The 23,407-nt window shown below is 47.5% G+C and overlaps 2 protein-coding genes across 2 annotated transcripts in view; one reads left to right on the top strand and one right to left on the bottom strand.

Annotated features, from left to right (window-relative positions):
• LOC311234015 (A-type potassium channel modulatory protein KCNIP2) overlaps nt 1–23,407 on the top strand; it is a gene marked incomplete at both ends in the record, with an annotated part of 932,082 nt that overhangs the window by 365,744 nt on the left and 542,931 nt on the right. The gene's annotated exons all lie outside the window — the stretch shown is intronic.
• On the bottom strand, nt 17,348–21,337 carry LOC311234114 (CCR4-NOT transcription complex subunit 1-like; the record flags this gene model as incomplete). Its single annotated transcript, XM_084321230.1, has 1 exon — nt 17,348–21,337. One exon carries the CDS (start codon nt 21,335–21,337, stop codon nt 17,384–17,386), a length of 3,954 nt encoding a protein of 1,317 aa, XP_084177356.1. The 3' UTR covers nt 17,348–17,383.

Raw genomic sequence — 23,407 nt, 5'->3', positions numbered from 1 at the left:
AGTCAAGTTTAGAAAAGACCTGTGCCCCCTGTAAGCACTCAAAGGCCGTGTCCATGAGAGGTAAAGGATATCGGTTCTTGATGGAAACGTCATTCAATCCCCTATAATCAATGCATGGGCGCTGATCCCCATCTTTCTTATCAACAAAGAAGAAGCCAGCGCCGGCAGGGGAAGTGGACGGGCGTATGTGCCCTGCAAGCAATGCCTCCTCTATGTAGGTGTTCATGGCCAAGGTTTCGGGGCGTGAGAGAGAGAACATTCGCCCGCGAGGCGGGGAGGTACCGGGTAGAAGATTAATGGGACAGTCGTATGATCTATGAGGCGGAAGTGCTTTAGCACACGTCTTGCTAAAAACGTCCGCCAGGTCCCAATAGATCTCAGGCACCCCTATCAAATCGGGATTAGAGGGTAGAATCTGCCACGCTCCCCACTATCCTGGAGAAAGAGGGAGGAGACAAAAGGGAAGAGGGGGGGGAAGACAAGGGTTTGGGCAAACTCCCGCTGACGTTCGACTTGACGTCGGCCGCCGTTGAGAGTTCGCCCGTGCTCCAATTAATGATATGAACACATGACGACAACCAGGGATGACCCAACACCATGACAGAATAGGGGGAAAAGATGACAAAAAATGTAATCCATTCCCACTCCCCACCCGCCACCCGGATGTGTAATGGAACCGTGCGCTGGGTGACGCTCCCACTGCCCAGGGGCCGACCGTCCGGTAAGGGAACCCCTAAATCCTCCACTGGGGTTCCCCACTCCTTCACCAATCCCACGTGAATAAAATTGCCCGCCGCCCCTGAGTCAATGAGAGCCTTAGTTCCCCTAATGTCACCCCCACAGTTGATCGCCACCTCAAAAAAATTACGTGAATCAGTGGGTTTGGCAGGAATGAGCCCACCTGCTGGCGCTTTCTCGAAGCCTGACGGCGCACCTTCTATTCCCGACTGGCGCCGAGCCGATACAGCCTGGACCCGACAGCTGCCGAAGCGGTGACCGGTGCGACCGCACCGGAAGCAGCGTCGCTCTTTGATGAAGCGCTGCCTCTCGTCGTCCGAGAGCGACAGCGCTCCAAGCTGCATGGATTCATCACCCAGTGGCCCACTCGTATAATGCATGGAAGTATCAACACCAGGAGAAGAAGGAAAACATACCTGGGTGTTGTTGACACGCTCCTTCTCCCTCTCCTGGTGCCGATTGTCCATCTTGATGGCGGTGTTGATCAGCACTTCCAGCTGCTCGGGGATCTCACGCGCGGAGAGCGCATCTCGCATCCGCGCTGAGAGTCCCCTGACGAACAGAACCACGCAGACGTTCTCCGCCCAAGCTGTCTCCCGAGCCAAGATCCGAAAATTGATAGCGTAAGCTGCGACCGTGCGGAGGCCCTGCCGGCAGTCATGGCTTGTGGGACCGTTCCTGGACTCCAGCCACTCCTTCTTGGGCTTGTCGGGCTGTGGCCAACGCCGACTGCGCCACCGCTTGGGATGAGCCGACGATCCCGTTGAGTCGGACTAACTCGGCGCTGACCAGCTGTTGATGTTCTTCCATCCGTGTCTGGGCCGCTCCCTGCGCCTGGAGCATCTCCATGATGGCCTCCATGGAACTCTGATGGTCAGGTCTTCTGTCAGGAATGGAGGTAGGTGAATTCCAATGGGTGAAGGCAATCACAGAGACGGAGAGTGTTTACTCTTGAACAGGTTCGACTTTAATAGTAAGAACACAGAGTAAATTCTAAGAGAGACAAATGCTAAATAGCATAGGCAGGAATAAGGTAAATAGGAGCTTATTGGAGGTCCAGAGTTGAACCGTCCGCGTTATCCCCGAACGCAATTAGTGAAGACCTGACAATGAACAAGCAGAAGACAGGTAGGTTACATAGACACCAAATACCAACATTCCACACACACCCCTGTGACAGCCAATCAGGAACCACCCCTAAGTGACAGCACTAATTGACAGGGAAAGGACAGGTGACAAGCCCAGTGACATATGCCAGGAATGTGGGTGGTCACCGACCTCAGTCGGTGTCCAGAACGTAACACAGTTGGGCACCACTGGTCTATAGAAGTAAATGCATTCGAACAAGAAAGTATAGTAGACATATAGCCAGGGGCGGACCTTCCTACAGGCGATATAGGCGGTCGCCTAGAGCGCCACCCAGAGGGGGGCGCCAAAAAAAAAGATTTTTTTTTTTTTTTTTGTGTGCAGTTTTGGCGCCCCCTCTATATCTGCAACCATTATTTTTACATAAAAAAAATTCTAACATAAGGGAAAATGAGCCAAAAATCTAAAACGGTCGGTCTGAGCCTCAGCTTTAGGTGTTCACAGTCAGAACATGCTAGAGCGCTGTGCATTGATGGGTATCGGTCAAGTGTTTATAGAATTGAGCGTTGAGGAAAGAAAGACTAACGTTAGAGAACTATGAAGAGGCAAAAGCCATCCGGCCATCCAGTTTAAAAAGAGAAGAAAAGAAGAAGACGAGAAATGTGCCAAGGTGAAAGGTATGCAATTTTGTACAACTTCCAAGACCTGCCACACCAAGAGCTGATGAAGCAAGCAGAGGCACTTGTACACACCTTAAACCATGGAGGGCAATCTGATTTGGATGGGAAGGAGCTGGCTCAGGAGTTGGACAATTTGATGTGATTGATGACTTTGCAGCGAGGAAGGCCAGAAGGATTGCACTGTAAATGGAAACCAGTAGGAGCTACAGGCTAACCTTGAAGTGTGATGATAGGGAGTGGAATGTAAATAGTTCTTTAGACAAAGTGAATTTGTAATTTTTATTTATTTGTTTGTTTATTTAGCATATTGTATTTTGATTATATATGTGTAACATATTTTACAATACATAATTTTCTTTTAAAGCAAATTTGCACGTTATTTTATTGTTTGTTGTTATTATTATTATTATTATTATTATTATTATTATTATTATTATTATTATTATTATTATTATTATTATTATTATTATTATTATTATTATTATTATTATTATTATTATTATTATTATTATTATTATTATTATTATTATTATTGTGTGTTAGCTAAGTTGTTTATTTGTTTTAATTCTTTAGTGTGCATTTTACATTTATTCTTAGCTCTTGTTCTTGCTTGTAAAAAAGAGGTGCAGTACTTTACTGTATAACTGTTAACCCTTTCACTGCCACACGACGGAGGGTTAACCCTTTACTATCACACAACCGACGGTCATGAAAGGGTTAACCTTCGGTGTATTGTCACAGTGAAAAGGGTTAACCGGTTGGTAGCGCTGCGATGTTTTGATTTTTTGGGGGGGGGGAGGCTCAGACCGACCGACGAGCAAAAGAAAATATATAAAAAAATATATATATCTTGGGGGGGGGGGGGGGGGGGGGGGGCGGTGCAGTGGTGAATCTCGCCTAGGGCGCCAAATGTGCTAGGTCCGCCCCTGCATATAGCTATGGCAAAAAAAGTTACCAGGCTTAATGCGAGCCAGGGAAGTCTTTACCCCCTTCCGTGACTGCTATGTGCAAGCCAGGGGCTTTATATCTGATATATTTCGAAAGATATATAGAAGATATAAATATCGTTTTAGTGGGTATTGTCCAGTTGTTGCTGTGTGTTTTTATCTGCCCACAATTCAAGCAAGTAACGACGTTGTGTGTGTCACTGGCGGGGGGTTGCTTGATCTCCCGACTTCACTGGAAGGATGAGACAAGGTGTATCATCTGTTTTGTGCGCAACAGAGGGAACATGTATGGGCGTGTGCGGGCGTTTGGCCTTCGCCCATATTACGACTGCACCCCTGGTAGTACGAATCAGCGCCGCTTCGCACCCAAAAGGGGTGTGTCCGTCTGAGTGAGAACACTCCCCCCCGTCCCCGGGGGCGCTGATTCGACCCCGAATAGTGAGTGAGAAAGGCCCCTAAGCAACCTTCCCCCTAAGGTGCGCGCGCGCACATGGCAAAACGCTCCCGCGCACATCTGAAATCGGCAGTGCAAACAAAAAAATAAAAAAATAAAAAAAAATTAATTTCTTTTTTTTTATTCAACAAACATGACCATGTTCACATCTTAAACTCATACTGAGGCCTTAGTTTTGGTTTTAAATTGCATATCATCATTCATTTATTTATTGTCACACAGAGCAGAAGAATTTTGCCAAAACAAACCAATAGTATCCAGCTGCAGAACGGCAGACCAGCCACACTCTCAAACCCAAACGCATTTCCTTTGATTTAATTATACATCAAATGATTTATGTCAAGGATTGCAATGCCTCGTTTGAATGAAGTAAACTTTTCACCTCGATAACGTCAACATTCAGGGTGAATGTAATGTGAGAAATTGGGATACAAAATTTTATAAAAATAAAAAATATATATATGTTTGTTGATCGGATCGGGAAAGATCGGTATCGGTAGATACTCAAAATCACATGATCGGGATCGGATCGGGAGCAAAGATTTTTTATCGGGACATCCCTAACGGTAACCTGTTGCGTGTGACGTTACCAAGAGAAACCCCGCTTTCAGTGCTTTGTGGGCAGCGCTACTGCACGCTCACACAGACACACACAACAGATGAGGAAGTGGACAGATCCGACCAGCATTGCTGGCTCCTCACAATGCAAACGCGAAAATGTACATTACAGATGAACTGCAGAGAAAATGTCCAATTTATTATCCCGTTGAGACTAATTGGAAGCGGAGTGAAACGTGTGCAAAGCTTGACCATATGTTTATGTGTCTAATAAAGGTGCTGGCGATCTCAAAGCTCACATGGACACAGCAAAACATTACAAACAAAGCAGTGCGAGGCGAGAGTTTGATGGCAAAGTTGACCGAATTGATTGAAGAATGCAGCTATACAGAGAGAGAAAGAAAATAATTGAAAACTATTTTGATGCCTCAAAATGATGTTTTGGTTTGATAAGATGCTTATGATACAATCATTCTAAGGATTATGTGTGTAATAAATTAGTTTAGTACACTAATTGCAACAAATCTGAAACTGCATAGTGCACTTTTAAATTAGTATCTTTGTGAGGTTTCTGTTTTATAATTTACATTACATTGAAAAGATAAAGATATATTTTTTAAAGCTGGATTTTCTAATACAGAAGAGGTATTATTTAGAACATTACATCATATTTTTCTTGTTATTTATTTTGTCCAGTAAGACTTGAAAATATATATTATTTTGTCATAGTCGATTTAGTTATTTTCTTGAGATTTGTCAGATAGATTACTTTAGGCATAATACAGCATGTTGAGTAACTTTGGTTATAGAGAGATATTATTTTGTTATATAAAATAATATAAACAATAATTGTATATCCATACAGAGGAGGTATACTTTAGATATATTATAATGATAAGGCATCTTTGAGTAAACTTTGATTAAGTATCTTGAGGCTGAAGGCAGAGTGTCCTCTTTAAAAAAAAATCACAATATGGTCACCCTTGAAGTCGCATTATAATTCACTTAATAAAATAATGACGAGTCAGCCTCCTAAAAAGACAAAAGTTAGTGACACGACTCACACCGCCGCCGCCAACCCAGTCAATCAATGGTCAAATAAATATTTGATTAAGGAATATAATATGCCTTTTTGTATTATTTCTCTGTGTATCAGCAAAATGTATATATTTTTATGTTAGACATTAAGGAAATTAAGATTCTCAGATTTTTTACAAACCGCCGCTTATCAACTAACCGGTTAATCGGCAGGTGACGTATGTTGCTCAGTAGTTGCTGATGTCTGCTCAGGAGATTTGAGTGTTTGCTCAGACCAAAAAATTATTAGAGGGAACATTGCCACTAAGTGTCTCTGCTGCTGGATAGCCAATACCTGGTGCCAGAGGTCACTAGTACATGGCACACCGTAGGAGGACGGTCTTTACCACTGCCGCATGCAGCTTCTTGGAGAAGACAGACCTTAGTGATAGGTCTATCTAAAGTGGTCGTCTTCGTCTTGACACGGACCCGGTGCACAAGCCCGTTCTGGTCAGGAACCGCCTCGATGACCCTGGCCAGGACCCAGGAGTTGCGGGGTGCAGAGTCGTCGATGATCAGGATGACGTCTCCCTCAACAAAGTTGTGTGACACACGTGTCCACTTCTGTCTCTCTTGGAGCTGAGGTAGATATTCCTGTGTCCATCGTTTCCAGAATATGTCTGCCATATACTGGGCTTGTTTCCATCTCCTGTGGGAGTAGAGCTCTTCTTTCACGAAGAGGCCTAGAGTCATGGAAGGTTTTGACTGGAGGAGCAAGAGGTGGTTGGGGGTAAGCGCTTCCAGGTCGTCCGGATCACTAGAAGCCTTGGTTATCGGTTGACTGTTAATGATGGCTTCTGCCTCACACAAGACGGTGTGTAGGCCTTCTTCATCCAGAGTCTGAAGCTTTAAGGTGGTGCTGAGAATCTTCCTGACCGACCTGATCATCCTCTCCCAGACTCCGCCATGGTGAGAACCGGTAGGGGGGTTGAAAATCCATTGGATTCCCCTCTGTCATAGAGTGTTCTCGATCTTGGAGCTATTCCATTGTTCCATAGCTCTTCTTAGCTCGCGCTCCGCTCCAACGAAGTTAGTCCCGTTGTCTGAACGGAGAATTTTCACCTGGCCTCTTCTCGCGAGGAAGCGACGGAGAGCGTCAATGAATGAGTTGGTGTCCAACGACGATGCCACCTCAATGTGGACAGCACGGATAGCCAGAGGTGAAGATGCAACCCCACCTCTTAACGACGCTTCTGCCGCGTTTGACTTCGAACGGACCCAAGTAGTCTACCCCAGTGTTGGTGAAAGGGAGATAATCTGGAAGAACCCTGTCCTGGGGTAAATCCGCCATCTGTTGTTGTCCAGCAGCACCGTGTGAGCGTCGACAGGTTACACACTTGGAGAGGACTCTTCGTATGGCTGCGTGAGCTCCAGGGATCCAAAACTTGAGTAGCAGCTTGGACAGTACGTGGTTACGACCGCTGTGACCCACATTCTGGTGGATGTGTCGGAGTATAAGCTCCGTCACATGGAGATCCTTAGGTAGGATGGCTGGGTGTTTAGTCTCTTCAGGCATCGCCGATTTGTCAAGTCTTCCACCTACTCTGAGGATTCCATCTTGCATTACTGGCTTGAGCTTGGCGATACGACTGCTCATCTTGACGTAGTCACCTTTCCGAAGCGCGGCGATTTCTTATGAGTATTTCTGTCGCTGACTGCAACGAATGATCTCGAGCTCTGCTTCCTTTATATTCTACACAGTGAGGTTGGTCTTCTCCAGGCTTGCCTTGAAGATCTCCATCTGTGTCTGTACCTCAGACTGTGTGAGCGAAGCATTCATCTCCTTCATCTTGCGACACAGCATCACCAGAGTGCTTCTACGCTTCAGCATCCAACCGGCTGCCTTCTTGAGATGGTTCCAATTGGAGTAATATTCCAGGAACTGCTGAACTGTGTCGAACTGCTCCTCTGCCTCAGTAGCGCTGACCACTGCGTTCTTTACCTCTGGGTCCTCCGTGGTTAGGTCCCCATGGTGTTCTGGGTTCTGAGGCCATTCCTCTTCGGGCTTGGTGAGTAATTCCGGCCCCTGTATCCAAGTCTCATTGCGCAGGAATGATTCCACATTGAGTCCTCTCGACGTGTGGTCAGCAGGATTTGTTGCAGTATCTACATACCGCCACTGTCCTACTTCTGACAGCTTCAAGATGGTCTCCACTCGATTCGCTACGAAGGTGCGAAACCTACTGGCTCTGTTTGCGATGTATTTGAGCACCGTGGTGCTGTCGGACCGGAACACAGATTTGTTTAGGTGGAGCTCCAACTCGGATCTCAAGGTCCGGTCAATGCGCACTGCCATGGTAGCGGCTGCTAGCTCCATGTGCGGGATAGTGTGGGGCTTGAGTGGGGCCACTCGCTTTCGCCATGACGAAGGCAACATGAAGCTTGTTGTCATCACACTTCTGTAGCAGATAGCTCACCGTTCCGTAGCCTTCTTGGCTAGCATCTGCGAAGTGATGCAGCTGGTTGAATGTTGCCTCGCCGAAGCCCTTGGGCTTGAAACTCCGAGGCACTCCGAAATCCTCCAACAGATGAAGGTCCTCCATCCAGCTGGACCATTGTAGAGCGAGGTGCTCGGGGATGTCATCATCCCATCCTAGTTTGAATCTGCAGAGCTCTTGGAGGAGCCTCTTCGCTGTCAAGACCACTGGAGCCAGGAGGCCCAGCGGATCGTAGATTACAACAAGATACAAGAGTTTTATTTGTCACGGCATACAGGTATACAGTGAAATGCGGGGGGTCTCGCCCGCAACGATGTGCATGAACAAACATAATAACTAAAAGTGTGCACAATCGTTGCTGAGCTAACAGCGACTAACCTGGGTCGCGCCATTTTACTACTTGATTGAGCCAACTATAGAGAGGATGCTTCTTCTTGTGAGTGGTTTTTCTTGAAGGACAATCTTGAAGTTGTCGCTCTCAGTACACCACCGGACTACCAAAGCTCGCTCGACCGGGAACATGTCCAGATCCAGATCTAACTCCCTCAGTGGTTCGGCCCTTTCCTCAGCAGGGATAGCGGACAGCACAGCTTGGCTGTTGCTCACCCACTTAGTAAGCCGGAATCCTCCTGAGGCAAGGATAGCCCTTAATTCGTTGCACAGGGACATAGCCTCCTCTTCTGAACAAACTGACTTGAGGCAGTCATCAGCGTAGAAGTTGTGCAGCACTGTGTCGACCCCTGCAGGGCTGTACTGTTCTCTGTTGTCTTGTGCACACTTTTGTAGGGTGAAGCTGGCACAACTAGGAGATGAGGTGGCACCGAATATGTGTACTCTCATTCTGTACTCTATTAGGTCTTGGCTAATGTTACCGGAAGGCCACCAGAGAAACCGGAGAAGGTCAGCATCCTCGACCGGCACCCTGACTTGGTGGAACATGGCCTCCACATCTGCCATGACAGCCACCTCCTCTTGCCTGAATCTAGTGATGACACCCAGGAGAGTACTCGTTAGAACTGGCCCCTATAGCAGCTGGTTGTTCAAGGTGGTGCCTTGGAATGATGCCCCACAGTCGAACACCACGTGGATCTTCTTCTTCTTGGCATGGTACACGCCATGGTGTGGCAAGTACCAAACTTTTCCATCGCTGCGGCTGAGCTCCTCACTGGGAACCTTGACTGCATAGCCTTTTGCGATCCAGTCGTCAACGAACACTGAGTATTCAGTGTGGAACTGGGGATTCTTCGTGAACCTCTTCTTTAAGTTGAGAGCTCGCTGTTCAGCTACTCTTCTGTTGTTCGGCATCTTTTTTTTTTTTTTATCCACTTTTTCTCCCATTTTCTATATTTTCTCCCATCCCAATTTCGTATCATCCAATTCAACCCTCCGCTGTCACGGACGCTGTTTCTTGCCTCCCACAAGCCGGCTGCAATGTGGACTAAGTCATACATAGCACAAGTCCCCTCCGGTACTTGAGGTAACAGCAGTCGCATCTTTTCACCTGCACAGCTTGATCTCTCAGTGGCGAGGAGTAACGCGTGGGAGGCTCACGCTGCCCCCGACACTTCCTGATTCTACTGCGCAGGCACACCAACCGACCTGTAGGAGTCGCTGTCCACAATGCCCGATCCCCACCCGTCAGTTTCCCACCCCCTAATACGGCCAATGTGTATTAGTACGGACGACCAGCTAAACTGAAAGCAAATGTGGAGCGCTGGGCTCGAACTGACGAGCCCAGCGTCTCCAGCATTTCATGGCGAGTGCCTTGCCCACTACGCCACGTAGCCGCCCTGTTGTTCGGCATCTTGAAGACTGCGTTCCTCACTGGTAGGCCGATGCTGTAGTGTTCCTCTGTAAGTTTCACGGACTGCGAGACCAGTTCCAGAAACTGGATGTCGTCCCTCGACTTCTCAAGCCGGTCGTCTTGACACTCTGGGAAGTCGTTCTTGAACTGTTAACTCCAAAGTTCATCTAGCGTGGCCACAGATGTGCGGTTGGACGTGACTTGTATGAGTCCACTGGTAGTTTCATGGCCATTTTCTCCTCTGAGGGGGCCATTGACAATCCAGCCCAGTCGCATTTTCACCGTGTACGGCCCTTCTTCCATGCTGGGTACCACCTGCCATGGTTCCATTGCCTTGGGTACGTCAGTCCCGATGAGAAGGCCTATCTCCGCCTGGATCTTCGGGATTTGCACTTCACTGAGATGGGGCCACTTATCGACTTCTTCTTGCAGTGGGATGTTCTGTTTACGAGCAGGTATTGACTTCTGAGAGAAGGTGTTGGGTAGCTCTAGGAAGTTGTCACTATCCAAGCTACAGACTTCTAAACCAGACACCATCTGGCTGCTCACGACCTGCTCGCCTCCCATGGTCTTTAGCAGGATACTTGTCTTCCTGCCGGTGACGTTAAGCGCTGCCATTAACTTCTCTGTGCAGAAAGTGACATTGCTGCCTGGGTCGAGGAACGCGTAGGTAGCCACCATCTTGTTGCCTTTCTTGGCTTTGATGTGGACCGGAACGATAGCCAAGATGCTTTCGACGTTGCCGTCCCCAGTAGCTCTGCAGGTCCTCGTTTCTGCATTGATGCATCCACTGACCATAGAACTGGCTTCACCTTCTTCTTCCCCGCCCCTTTCGCTTATTTTCTTTGGGCGCATCATCCAATGTCTCCTTCTTGTGCCTTGCTTCATCATAGGCAGCTTTGTTCTTAATATGTAGAACTGTAGGGTGGGTAAGCTGGCAGACTTGGCAGCTCATCTTTTCTTGGCAGGCCTTGCTCATGTGACCCCGTTTCAGACAGCTGAAACATAGGCCTTTACTCTTGAGAAAATCTATCTTCTCCTTGTGAAGAGACTTCTTCATCTTTTTGCATTGCTCTATGGCATGCTGTTCTCCTTGGCAGAAGAGGCAAGGGTTGGAGAAGGCACAGAGTGTATCCCCCTTGGTCCTTGCTTTAGTCTCTGCCGGGTTCTTGACTGCTGTAGCAGCTGTTGTGAAGCTTCCCTGAGCGCCGCTCTTTCTGGATGTCTTCTCATCTTTGTGAGCCTTAGCTTGCCGAAGAGAGGGTGTAGGGCTTCTTTAGCTTGTAGGTTGACAAAGTCGGCAAGGTCGCTGAACTAGGCGCTACGATGATCTTTCTTTAGAAGAGCATAGGCTTTGCTGCCGACACTTCAGTTGCCCTGCCCACCCCCACACCTCTCAGCCCTTCAACACGAGCAACCCCCCCCCCCCCTCCATCCCCCCAACTGCCCACGCCCCCTCATCTCTGGTGCAGCCTGTCTGCCCCCGCGGCTTGAAGACCCGCCCCCCCCCCCCCCCCCCCCCCCCCCCCACACCTGAAACCCCCACAGTATGGCTCTCTGCAGACCAGGTGAGTACACAGCTGAGCAAGTTACACGCAGGCAAGGCTGCGGGTCCTGATGGGGTGAGCCCAAAGGTACTCAAAACCTGTGCCTCTCAGCTGTGTGATGTGCTCCAGTTCATATTCAATATGAGCCTGAGGCTGCAGAGAGTCCCGACACTGTGGAAAACCTCCTGTGTGGTCCCTGTCCCCAAGTGCCCGCGTCCCAGCACGTCCAAGGACTACAGGCCGGTGGCTCTAACCTCTCATATAACAAAGACCATGGAGAGGTTAGTCCTGGAGCAACTCCGCCCGGTGACCAAACCCCAGCTAGACCCACTCCAGTTCGCCTACCAGCCCCGACTGGGGGTAGAGGATGCTGTCATCTACCTGCTGAACCGAGCCTACACTCACCTAGACAAGCCAGGGAGCACTGTGAGAAGCATGTTCTTTGACTTCTCCAGTGCTTTCGATACCATAAGGCCTGGGCTACTGGGTGAGAAGTTGGAGGCGATGCAAGTAGAGGCCCCCCTGGTGTCCTGGGTTGTGGACTATCTAACGGGAAGACCACAGTATGTGCGCCTACGGAGCTGTGTGTCAGACAGACTGGTCAGCAACACCAGGGCCCCACAGGGGACAGTCCTCTCTCCCTTCCTCTTCACTGTCTACACCAATGACTTCCACTATCGGTCAGAGTCCTGCCACCTTCAGAAGTTTTCTGATGACTCTGCGATAGTGGGATGTATAAAGGGCGGTGACGAGAGGGAATACCGGGAACTGGTAGTGGACTTTGTCACATGGTGCGACAAAAACCACCTGCAGCTAAATGTGGCGAAGACCAAGGAACTGGTTGTGGAGCTGGGGAGGAGGAGGAGTGCACCCGTGACCCCCGTTTCCATCAGGGGAGTTGATGTGGACATGGTTGAGGTGGACTCTCTAGCGAGGGTGGCGGAGAGGAGGAGCCTCGCTAAGCTCCAGGCCATCAGGGAAAACCCCACCCACCCACTATACACAGACTTGGCTGACAGGAGGAGCATGTTCAGTGCTAGGCTCACACTACCCAAATGCAGCACTGAACGGCACAGGAAGTCCTTCATTCCAACAGCCATCAGATTATATAATGCATCACTGTGCCTCACTGCATCACTGAGCACAGAGCGGCAGCTCAATAGTGGCAGGAGGACGCGACTAGCCACAGACATTGATCTAGGTCTTATTGGAACCCAAGGAGGACAATACACTACCTAAAGCATACTGCACCTAGTTACACTGAATACTGGAATATATATTTCATATTTCATTTAGTTAGATTTAAATTATAATTATATTGACCAAATTGTTTACCCCATGCTCAGTATGCTCAGTATATTCTTACTGTATTTATTTCTGTATATTTTATTTCATTTCATTTTATCCTATTTTATTTTACTCTACTCTTATCCTAGGCAACTTGATTTGATTTGTGTTATTATTCTAATTTGTGACCTGTCCTGTCTAAATGTTTAAATGTTGAGCGATTTGCAGTGTCTAATTTCCCACGGGATAATAAAAGTATTTCTATTCTATTATATTCTATTCTATTCTCCACCGCTCTCTCTGCTTGTAGGAAGCTTGGCTGTGATGGCACGCATATTTTATATGCTGTCAAGCTCCTGCATGTACACTATGTCTGCCATAGCGTTGAGGCATCCAGTGAGATAGAGGCCAAAGGAGTGGAGCGCCTCTCCGTCATTGGACTTGATAGTAGGCCAGTTCAGTGCCTTGTCTATTGAGATTGTGTATCCATTTCCAAAATGTTCTTTCAAGAGCCTCCTTGCCTCGCGATAGCCTCGCTCTGGTTCCATGTGAAGACAACTTCTTATCAGTGTACTGATAAAACCGGTCTATGTTACTATCTGTCTTGTCCTCCACTCCGTGTTCAAAGGCCCTGATGAATAGCCTGTACTCCATAGGGTCTCCCTTGAATATAGGAATCTGTTGAGGGGGCAGAGTAGCAATGTTTTGTTGTTTCACTAGGAAATCCACAATGGCTCATGTGGACTCTTGTTGCGGAGACTCTTGTTCCCTCTGTGTAGCACCGCCAGGTGCACTGGAGCTGCTACTGTAAGCAGGTTCTCCATTCATCGCTATGGCTTGGGGAGTAGGCATAGCCTGTTTGTGAGCTTGTGATTCGAAGGGCTTCTTTTTCTCTATGTAAGGACCTTGTACTCTTCCAGTACTCTGTACTTAGCCTCTGAGGCAGCTAAAGCAGTCTGGACCTGTAACTCCTCTCTCTCTGCTCTTAGCTTAGCCTCCTGTCCATCGAGTTGTCGTTTTTGTTTTAGAGCGGAAGCCTGGGCTAGCAACTCAGCCCTCTCTAATTCAGCTTTCAGACGCGCGCTTGCAGATGATGTTCTGGAAAGTGTAGTGGATGGTGTTCTAAACCCTTTCTTTTGTAAGACGATGGATGCACTGTCTTCAGGCCTGACCTCATCTTGGTGCTTCCTAGACTCCGCTATACGCTGATGCACCTCTTTCATCCATGAGTCAGCCTTTACTGTGAAGTTGTAAAATGTGTCAGTCTTCGGTGTGAACCAACCATCCTGATCTGTCTTCATCTCCTCTTCTGATGTCTTGCTTAGTAACACCTGGACTGAAGTATTAAGCTCACAGAACTCTCCAAATAGCTTGTTGAATTCTACCATACATTTTGTCTGTACAACTTCCAAGTTACCGTCATCGTCATCATCCATTAATTGATTCATCTGATTCATGTGACCAGGGCCCTATTCCCCGTACCTGGTTCAACTAAGTCGATCAAGAGTCCCATTATCCAGATTCAATTAACCCGATGTTTGAATCCGGGATTTTCCTGTTCCTCGAACGTTGATTCAGTCTCGTTCATTTGAACCAGACTTGAGACTGAGGATAATTGCGCGCGGCCGCTTCAGCTGAAAAGACAGCAGGGGTCGATCACAGAAATCCTGATTTTCTAACGGCATTGATTGATTGATTGATTGATTTAAAACTTTATTAACAGATTGCAGAATGGGTACAAAACAGTACGGCTCAATAGCCTCGCCGACAAGTTAAATGCATAATCTATAGGCTAATTTTAAGTCCCTCATTACCACAATCAATCAGATTATATTTCTTTAAACGTGCCTGCTGGATGGATTGAATAATCAAATGAGATCTTGCTAGCGAAAATAATTAGTTCAACTATTTCAGAATAAGGATACGGCTCTCTTGTACATTGATGGATGTATGGTGGATGTTTTTTTTATCTGGCACCGTGGTCTGATGGTTGGACCTTTTGCCTTTCACACGGACGACCCGCGTTCGAACCCGCCCTTCTTCTATTTTTTGTTTTTCTTTTTGCAATCTAAATGCTTCAATTTGGTGCACTTTGAGAGCTATATAAAGAATGACATCCTCAATGCATATAGATTTATATTATTTTAACTTAAAACTAGGCTACTTTTGCGTATATTCATTAATATTAGGGATGTCCGATATTATCGGCCGACCGATATTATCGGCCGATATCGGCAGTAAAATGTGATATCGGAAAATATCGGTATCGGTAAAAAAAAAAAAAAAAAACAATAACAATTTTTTTTTTTTTTTTTTTTTTTAACATTTATTTAACCTTTATTTACCCAGGCAAGCAAGTAAGAACCAATTCTTATTTTATTTATTGTCAAAAGTATGCATGTTGGTTTAAAATGTTCATTTTTACTTTTTTAATGATCATATTTTGCACAGATAATGCTTACATTTAGAAAGCCTTTTGAATGCATCCAGTGAAATTATTAGTTACCTGAAATTATTCCGTTTTTTGGGGGGGAAACCCTGCATATATCGGTATCGGTATCGGAAATTGGAGTTGGACAATATCGGAATATCGGTATCGGTAAAAAAGCCAATATCGAGCATCCCTAATTAATATTATATTCCAAAAGAATTATATTGGAAACGCAGGGTTTCAAACTAGGGTCGTCCGCTTGACAGGAGTGAACACTAGCCGTTGCACCACTGTGCCAGACGGGATATATCCATTGTGTATCCGTCAATGGACAAGAGACCCGTGTTTCGAATATTTTTCTTTTGAATTAAGTTTTATCTCTTTATTCTCAAATGCATTAATGTGACGTCAACGGCTCATTCAATTGCTCAAATCCGTCAAACAGCGCATCTCATCAGACATTTTAATCCCAGTTACAATATCACAATAACGTGTGAGTGATGATACAATTCAACAATCCTCAGATTCCTCGTAATTCATAATCCACAAAAACCACAATCAACCCATAGACACTTCAATTTTATGCTTGAATGAAACACAATCCGGGCGCTCCGTTAAGCAAATCTACAGCGGAGAATATATGAAACTAATCAGAGCCAAACGGCCGATAGGTTTCATTCATTAAAAATATCCCTGCGGGATTCACATTTGCAATGCGCCGTTATTAAAATAACCACATGCAGCGTGTATCGCGACTCCGAGCACGTATATGACGTGCATTATTTTATTTAGGACAAAGTAAATTTATAGGTTGAATATGATTTATTATCAGCATTTAGTTCTATTATTATACATTTCAAAAGCCCCCTCTAGGAAAACGAAGCACAAAAACATAATTCAGAATGGTATAATGGGATCTAGACTGTGAGAAATATTTCAGGAAGCGAGCTGGCACTTCTTTGCGAGGGCGTGGCCATGCAGGTTATCCAGCTAACTGAACTAAACCCTGCTCCGGACCAGGTTCAAACTTTCTGATCGGTTACCCTGGTGATTTAGAAAATCCGACTTCGGGGAACAGAAAGGTCAGGCTTAAGTCAAGCTATGCTGGAAATTATCCGGCTAACTCAGTTAGCCAGGTACGGGGAACGGGGCCCAGTTAGCTGACATAGCTTAGCTCTCCTCTTATTGATGGCATGACGGACATTTTCCTCATAGGCCTTTTGTGTCATTTTAACCTTCCTAGGCTCCGACATTTGTTGTTATCCTTCTTTCAGCGCTCCAGTAGTTCGTGTTGATTCCTTTTTCCTCTTGGAACAGAGTTGTCTTACTAATTTGAGGGCAGACGGTCCACTCTACTGGTTAAAGTTGCTTACTCGTGAGTAGTAGGTTCATTGATAAAGAAAAATAATGTCCACAGCCGCTCCGGTGTAAAACAAAGATATCCAAATGGTTTAATTCTCTTCCACAGCGAAGTCTTTCTTTACAGAAGTGATCCTAAAGCTATTTTCCTAAACTAAAACTTGTTTGGCTGTTTACTGCCACAAAATATTCACGTCACTACTACAATATTATTTTATTTCTTTATTATTATTTTTTTGGATCTTTGTACACATTTTCAAGATACGATTTGCCATCTTAAATTGTCCACAATTGTACAAGTGCCAGGGAGAGCCTCCCCCCTCCTCCTCCTCCTGTCATGCCGCCGAACCCCACACCAGAGGAGCAGAACCCCCCCTCCTCCTCCCACGCCGCCACCAGACCCCACACCCCAGAGGAGCAGACCCCCCCCCCCCACCCTCTCTGAAAGACGAAGCTACATCTTTCCATTCAGAAAAAAAAAGAAAAAATAATCAAAACAAAAAAACAGGCAGCTTTTCTTCAATCTTCTGCTTTTCTTCCATCCTCTAATCTAGTCTTCTGAATGCAAAAAAAGAAAAAAATGTCAGTCATGAAAAATGCAAAAAAGCTGGGTCTTGTAGGAGGCGCCTGGGGCTGTGGTAGTGAAGGTGTCTCTCTTCTGGACAATGTTCACTCGTCTGCTCTGAATCTAACCCTCCCGTCTCGCTCCCTTTTTCTTTTGTCATTTTTTCAATATTTACATCGAAGCATCAAAAAAATTATATTAAACAGCATGTCCAAATAACATGGCTCTCCATATCCAGGCCCAAAACAAAACTCTTCAGATCCAGGAGCAGTAGTTCCTCATCTCAACATGGAGAACCAGATGTGTTGTCGCCAGTTCATCCAGTGCAAACAGAAAATCAGATGGTGGGGGCAGGAGGTGTGTGTGTGTAGGGGGGGGGGGGGGGGGGGCTCCAGGCTGACGGGGAGACAGACTAGCTGGCTCCAGTACCCTCCATCACCTGCTGGGCCTGCTTCTGACCCATGCAGCACTGAGCCGCCGACTGGAACAGCTTCTCAATCTCGGGGGCACAGTGCACAAAGTCATGGCTCCAGAACTTGAAGGCGGGGTTCTTGATGAGCTCGATGAAGGTGATGAGGAGTCCCCAGGGATGAGGCCTGTTCACGATCAGTCGCTCCGACAGAACCCTGGTGATCTGCTCCTGTATAGCCTCGGTGTTGGCCACGGCGAACAGGTAGAGCATGGTGCAGCTGAAGTAGTGGGTGTGGCTGTTGGGGTAGCGGAGCTGATTGGCTATTGCATTCAGGAACAGGTAGCGCCCCTCTGTGTCCAGGTCCACTGCCAGGTTCTGGAAGATGTCCATGTGTGCGGAGTGCGTGATGGTGCTCATGGAAGGGGTGCTGCCCTTGTTGTGGATGTGAGCGATGGCCTGCGTCCCCACATACAGCACCAGAGCATTGATCAGCTGGATGTTGTAGCGGTTACCCGGCTCGTTGGATACATGCAGGTTGCTGCGCAGCTCAGAAAGGAAGGTGACAGGCGAGCGCGTCTTCAGGTACGAGTCCAGGTCCTTCTTGAACTGGGAGGGCATGACGCCAGTGAAGTTAGTGAGGATCCGAGGAGCGATGTTGATATCACTCAGCATGTCCACCTTGAGGTTGGGTGTGAAGGGGTCGGGGAACCTCATGTTGCGTGGGAAGGCACTGAGAATGAGGTTGCGGAGCTGGATACAGTTGGGCGGGATGACGTTGCAGAAGCCATAGTGGTAGTCACACAGGAACTCTGGGAAGTCATGCAACACGACCAGGAGCACACGCAGGGTACCCTTGTAGAGGATTTGCATAGGTTCGTTGAGCTCTACATTCCGCAAGAAGGGGGCCAGGTACTTGAAGAGGTCAATCAGCAGCTGGGCGTACATGGGCCAACCATTCTGCTGCAGGGTGTGTGCCAGCATCCTGGCGATGAAGATACGATGTGATATGAGCTCCAGCCAGGCGTAGACGAAGCCGGGGGCTTTGGTCGGCCGCAGGATGTGGAAGGTGTTGCAGAAGGCGGTTAGCGTCTGGAAGTTGATGGTCTCCAGGACGTGTTCTGGGGTGTTGAGCTCCAGTAGCAGCATGATGAAGATGCGGTGGTAGGGCAGCTGCTGGAACTCCGTCTGATGCACGTCATGGTCCTGGATCAGCTGGCCGACTACAATACCCAGCACCGTGTTGAGCAGGTTGATCTTGGTGACCGTGTTGGTGACCTCCCCAGAGTGTGTCACCAGCAGGGTGATGAGCCGCACGAAGACGTCCAGGTTGTGGTAGCACTTGGCCCTGATGATGGCTGCGCTGGCGGCTGGGTTGTGCTGCTGCTCAGCCTGTGCTCGGTAGCTGATCTCCACACACATCTCTGTGCACAGCCGGAATAACCGTGTGATCAGGTCATCCGTCTTCAGGATGCCCTGCTGGATCTGTCCAACGAAGGCGGAAAAGGCCATGGTGCTGTCCCGGCCAGCGGCGGCAGAGTGGTACAGGTTGACCCACGCCGTCAGCAGGTACTCTGCTGGGTGGTCGTACTCAGATGCCTGGGAGATCCCAGAGTGCATCATGAAGTTAGGCCCGCCGTGGGCCCTGTTGATCATGGCCTCGTAGTTGGAGCGGACCATTTCCATGAGCTGGGGAAGACCTTCAGGTGCATTGGCTCTGGAGTGTGCGCTCATCAGGGCCTTGATGGTGTGAAAGAGGTCCGCCTCGGTGATGTGGCTCACACTGCGCTCGTCCACCAGCAGCAGCTTGACCAGCTGCATGGCAAACGCTACCGCCATGTAGTGCAACCCGTTCTCCATCGACTGTGCAAGGTGTAGGTCATACTGCTGCATGTTGACCAGGTGGTTCCTGATCAGCAGCTCCACTGCCTCCACGTTATACTTGTACTCATCACGACACTCGATGAGACACCTTGTGATCTGCTTGTTGCACCACTGAGGCCCGTAGGCGCGTCCGTCCTGCAGGGCCTTGAGCACCAGCAGGTGGCACTCTCTGAAGCGGAGTAGCAGGTCAGCATCCGCACCACTGGTGGCATCCAAGAGGCCCTCCACCGCCTTCTGAAGGAGGCCCAGTGCTGCGATGCCTTCCCTGGAGTTCCTGGCCAGGGCCACAGCCTCCAGCAGGCTGCGCAGGGCCTGGGTCTGGGGGTTCATGGCCAGCGCTGGGGGGATGGCATGCAAGTGCTGCTCCAGGTCTGCCATGCACTTGTCATAGATCTGAGCCATGTCATCTGTGGCCCAGGCCTGCTGCTTCATGGGCTGTGCCAGGAAGCCGGTGGGCTGAGACAGGTTGTTGCTCGGCAGGAAGCCTGGAATGTTCCTGGCAAACTCCTCATAGACAGCCAGCTGCTTGGGGTCGACACCCCTCACCTTGAGTCTGATCTGCTCAGGCATGCGCTCAGCCTGGTAGGTCAGCACCACAGGGTCACAGTAGCGACGGCCCTCCTGCCGTGCGTGTTTCCTCAGCTCAAACTCCGTGGCCAATCTCTTGTCCATCTCAGGACCGGCTTTCTCCACCCCCGTCTTCTGGATGAAGCAGCAGGCCAGCTCACAGTTGTCCTGAGCAATCCTGGCTGCAGCCTCCTCCATCATCTCCCTCTGCTGGGGGGTGGGTGCCCGGAGCGCGGCGGCGAAGCTGTTCTTGAGGTTGTGGGCGATGCTCTTGAGCAGCGGCTCCCGGCAGGTGATCATGGCCATGCCGGCCGTCAGGTTCCTCATCATGTGGTGCGCTGCCACGCGCATGCGGGACTCCTCCGAGTCCAGGGCGAAGTCCTTCCTGACGATCTGCTCGCACGTCGTCATGGCGATCTTGATGGAGCGGTCCACCATGAGGTGCACAAGCTCCTGGATGGCCCACTCCACAGACTGCTGCACGCACTGCTTCAGCTGGGGATGGGCCTGCAGCAGGGGGATGTTGACGTTGATGTTGATGTGTGGGGTGAGGCCTGCCAGGGCGTAAACGTTGATGTCATGGTAACTGAACTGTGGGGTGGGGGGGCCCGTGGCCGTGCAGGGGGCGGTGGTGGCTGGGGCGGAGGGTGCTGCTGCAAATGGAAGAAAGTCTCCTGTGGTGACTATAGGGAGCATCTCTTCTGGGGGCTTGGTCTCCTTCTTTGGTGCCGATAGCTGCTCCTCCAAGCTCTTCAGCTTGTCCTTGTCCTTCAGCAGAGTGCCCGGCTTCAGGTCGTTGATGTCCAGGGACAGGTTCTTACACAGAACCTCAATCTCAAACTTCAAGTTCAACTTGAGGTTGTGTTCCTGGTGAAGCTCAGCCAGAACATTGATGATGGCCATGGTCCAGGGGTTCTGCGGCCTGAAGATCATGCTACATAAACTGGACTCCAAAACTTTGGCCACAAAAGGAACCACATACAGCAGCTCCTGTTGGCCCTTCACATAGGCCTCCAGCAGCAGAGACTTGACCTCCAAGTCCGTGTAGAGGATGGGCTTGTTCTTGGCCAGGGTGATCATGCCCAGCCAGTGGCCCAGGTTCTTCAGCAGAGAGCGGTCTGAGAAGTTGGCAGCTGCCTTGTCGGAGGTCAGGAGAACCTTGATGTTCCTGTAGGTCTCGCCGAGGACCATCTTGACGAACTCTGGGTTTTTGAACTTGTCGAGGAAGTTGGAGTAAATGCTGTGGAAGTTGGGCTCGATGCTGACGCGCTTCATCACCAGGTACTGAGAAACCCAAGGCATGAACTCCTCCTTCACAGTCTCCTTCAACTCCTCCACCTTCTGTGTCATGTTGGACTGGGACAGGTTGTTAAAGATGAAAGTGATCTTCTCCTGGACACTCTCTGGAGGCTCTACGATCCTCTCCGTCTGGTCTGTGGCCACCAGCAAGGTGTCGATGCTGGTGGTGTTGATGGAGGGAGGCATGTCCTTCTTGAAGGTGGGCATGAGGGCCAACGTTCCACTCTACTGGTTAAAGTTGCTTACTCGTGAGTAGTATGTTCATTGATAAATAAAAATAATGTCCACAGCCGCTCCAGTGTAAAACAAAGATATCCAAATGGTTTATTTATCTTCCACAGGGAAGTCTTTCTTTACAGAAGTGATCCTAAAGCTATTTTCCTAAATATTCACGTCACTACTACAAGGTAAGAAAACTGTATTTTCCCAGTCTCCAAAATCACAGCAGACTCGACACATGACAAAATTCCTCCACACTTGAAAGCCGTAAATCAACTTGCCGGCTCTTTCCACAGCAAAACGGTAGGCAAGGCACCGGGGTCTAGAAATGCAGGCTTCAATCTATGTTGTTTAGTCTATCTGTTCAGTACTGCTCAGCACTGTTTCAAGATGCACACTGACCTCTTCTTCTTCTTCTTCTTTATATTTTCCGGCAGTGTAAACGCAACATGGCGTATTACTGCCCTCCTCGTTTCTTATACTACGCCCACAATGCTCCCTCTGATCCTCTTCTTCTTCTTCTCGTGAATTTCCGGCAGTCTAGACACCTTTCGGCGTATTGCTGCCTAACTACAATCTAGTTTACGCTCTTCTTCTTCTCATCTTCAAAACACATTACTATCGTCTCTGTCTCCTTCTTCTCTGCTCCTCTTGTCTGTCTCCTTCTTCTCTGCTCCTCTTCTCATACAATCAGAGAATTGTTGAATATATATAGATACACAAATGTTCTAGAATGTTTGGTTATGACATCATACTGTGACATCACAAATGTTCTAGAATGTTTGATTATGACCCTGCTTCTCAAACTTTTTCTGTCCGGCCCCCCTTTGGTGGACCAAAATATTTTGGGCCCCCCCCCCCCCCCCTCGCCCCAACAAAATAGTCATGAAATGGGCCATGTTTAAATGTATTGAAATAATACCAATATCGTGACCTTTCAAATTGTGCAACCACATTACAACTGTGCAATTGTGCAACAACATAACAATACAGTCCAATACACTCAAAGACTGTGCTTTTAAAAAAAATACAGACATCTTGTAACATGCAATACAATTCAATGGACACTCAAGACTGGTTTAAAAAAAAAAGAGACATCTTGTAACATTGCAATACAATTCAATGGACACTCAAGACTGCCTTTTAAAAAATGTAGACATCTTGTAACATTGCAATACAATTCAATGGACACTCAAGACTGCTTTTTCAAAAATAGACATCTTGTAACATTGCAATACAATTCAATGGACACTCAAGACTGCTTTTTCAAAAATAGAGACATCTTGTAACATTGCAATACAATTCAAGGACACTGCTTTAAAAAAAAATTATTGAAAACTTTGTGAAAACCTTGTGAAAGAACTTGTGAAAGAACTTTGCAATTTGTGCAAAAAAAGAGAAAATGTAAGTAAATTAAGTGAGTCATCACAGCATTAGTGGCTGCAATGAGCCTGTTTTGCACTGCACATCTTTTCAAAACGAGGTTGCAGGCTTTATACTGCCACTCTCAAGTCATGCTCAATGTTGAGCTTAGACCTGTGCTTTGTCTTCAGTGAAGCAACAGCTGAAAATCCAATCTCACAGAGATATGCTGTGGCGAAGGGAAGAAGGATGCCCACAGCCCTCTGCCCTATGAGTGGATGCTCCCTCTCCACACCAAGCCAGAATTCACTCCGTGTCTGAGCTGTAAACCTCAGCCTCAGGGTGGAGTCAGAGGTAATTTCGATGAGTTGCTCCTCTTCAGCAGAGTTGAAATCAGCAGGTGCTGTAGATAGAGATACTTTATTTGTAATTAATTGCAAATTAAACACAACACATTTCAGTTTTACAACAATCCATTCCAGCTAGATAGTAGCATATTATTATTATTATTATTATTATTATTATTATTATTATTATTATTATTATTATTAGTATTATTATTATTATTATTATTATTATTATTATTATTATTATTATTATTATTATTATTATTATTATTATTATTATTATTATTATTATTATTATTATTATTATTATTATTATTATTAATTATTATTATTATTATTATTATTATTA

This window comes from Notolepis coatsorum (assembly GCF_963971535.1).
Source record: "Notolepis coatsorum genome assembly, chromosome: 9".
Classification (NCBI taxonomy): domain Eukaryota; kingdom Metazoa; phylum Chordata; class Actinopteri; order Aulopiformes; family Paralepididae; genus Notolepis; species Notolepis coatsorum.
The sequence above is the reverse complement of the archived record's forward strand: the minus strand, read 5'-3'. Positions and strand labels throughout refer to the sequence as shown.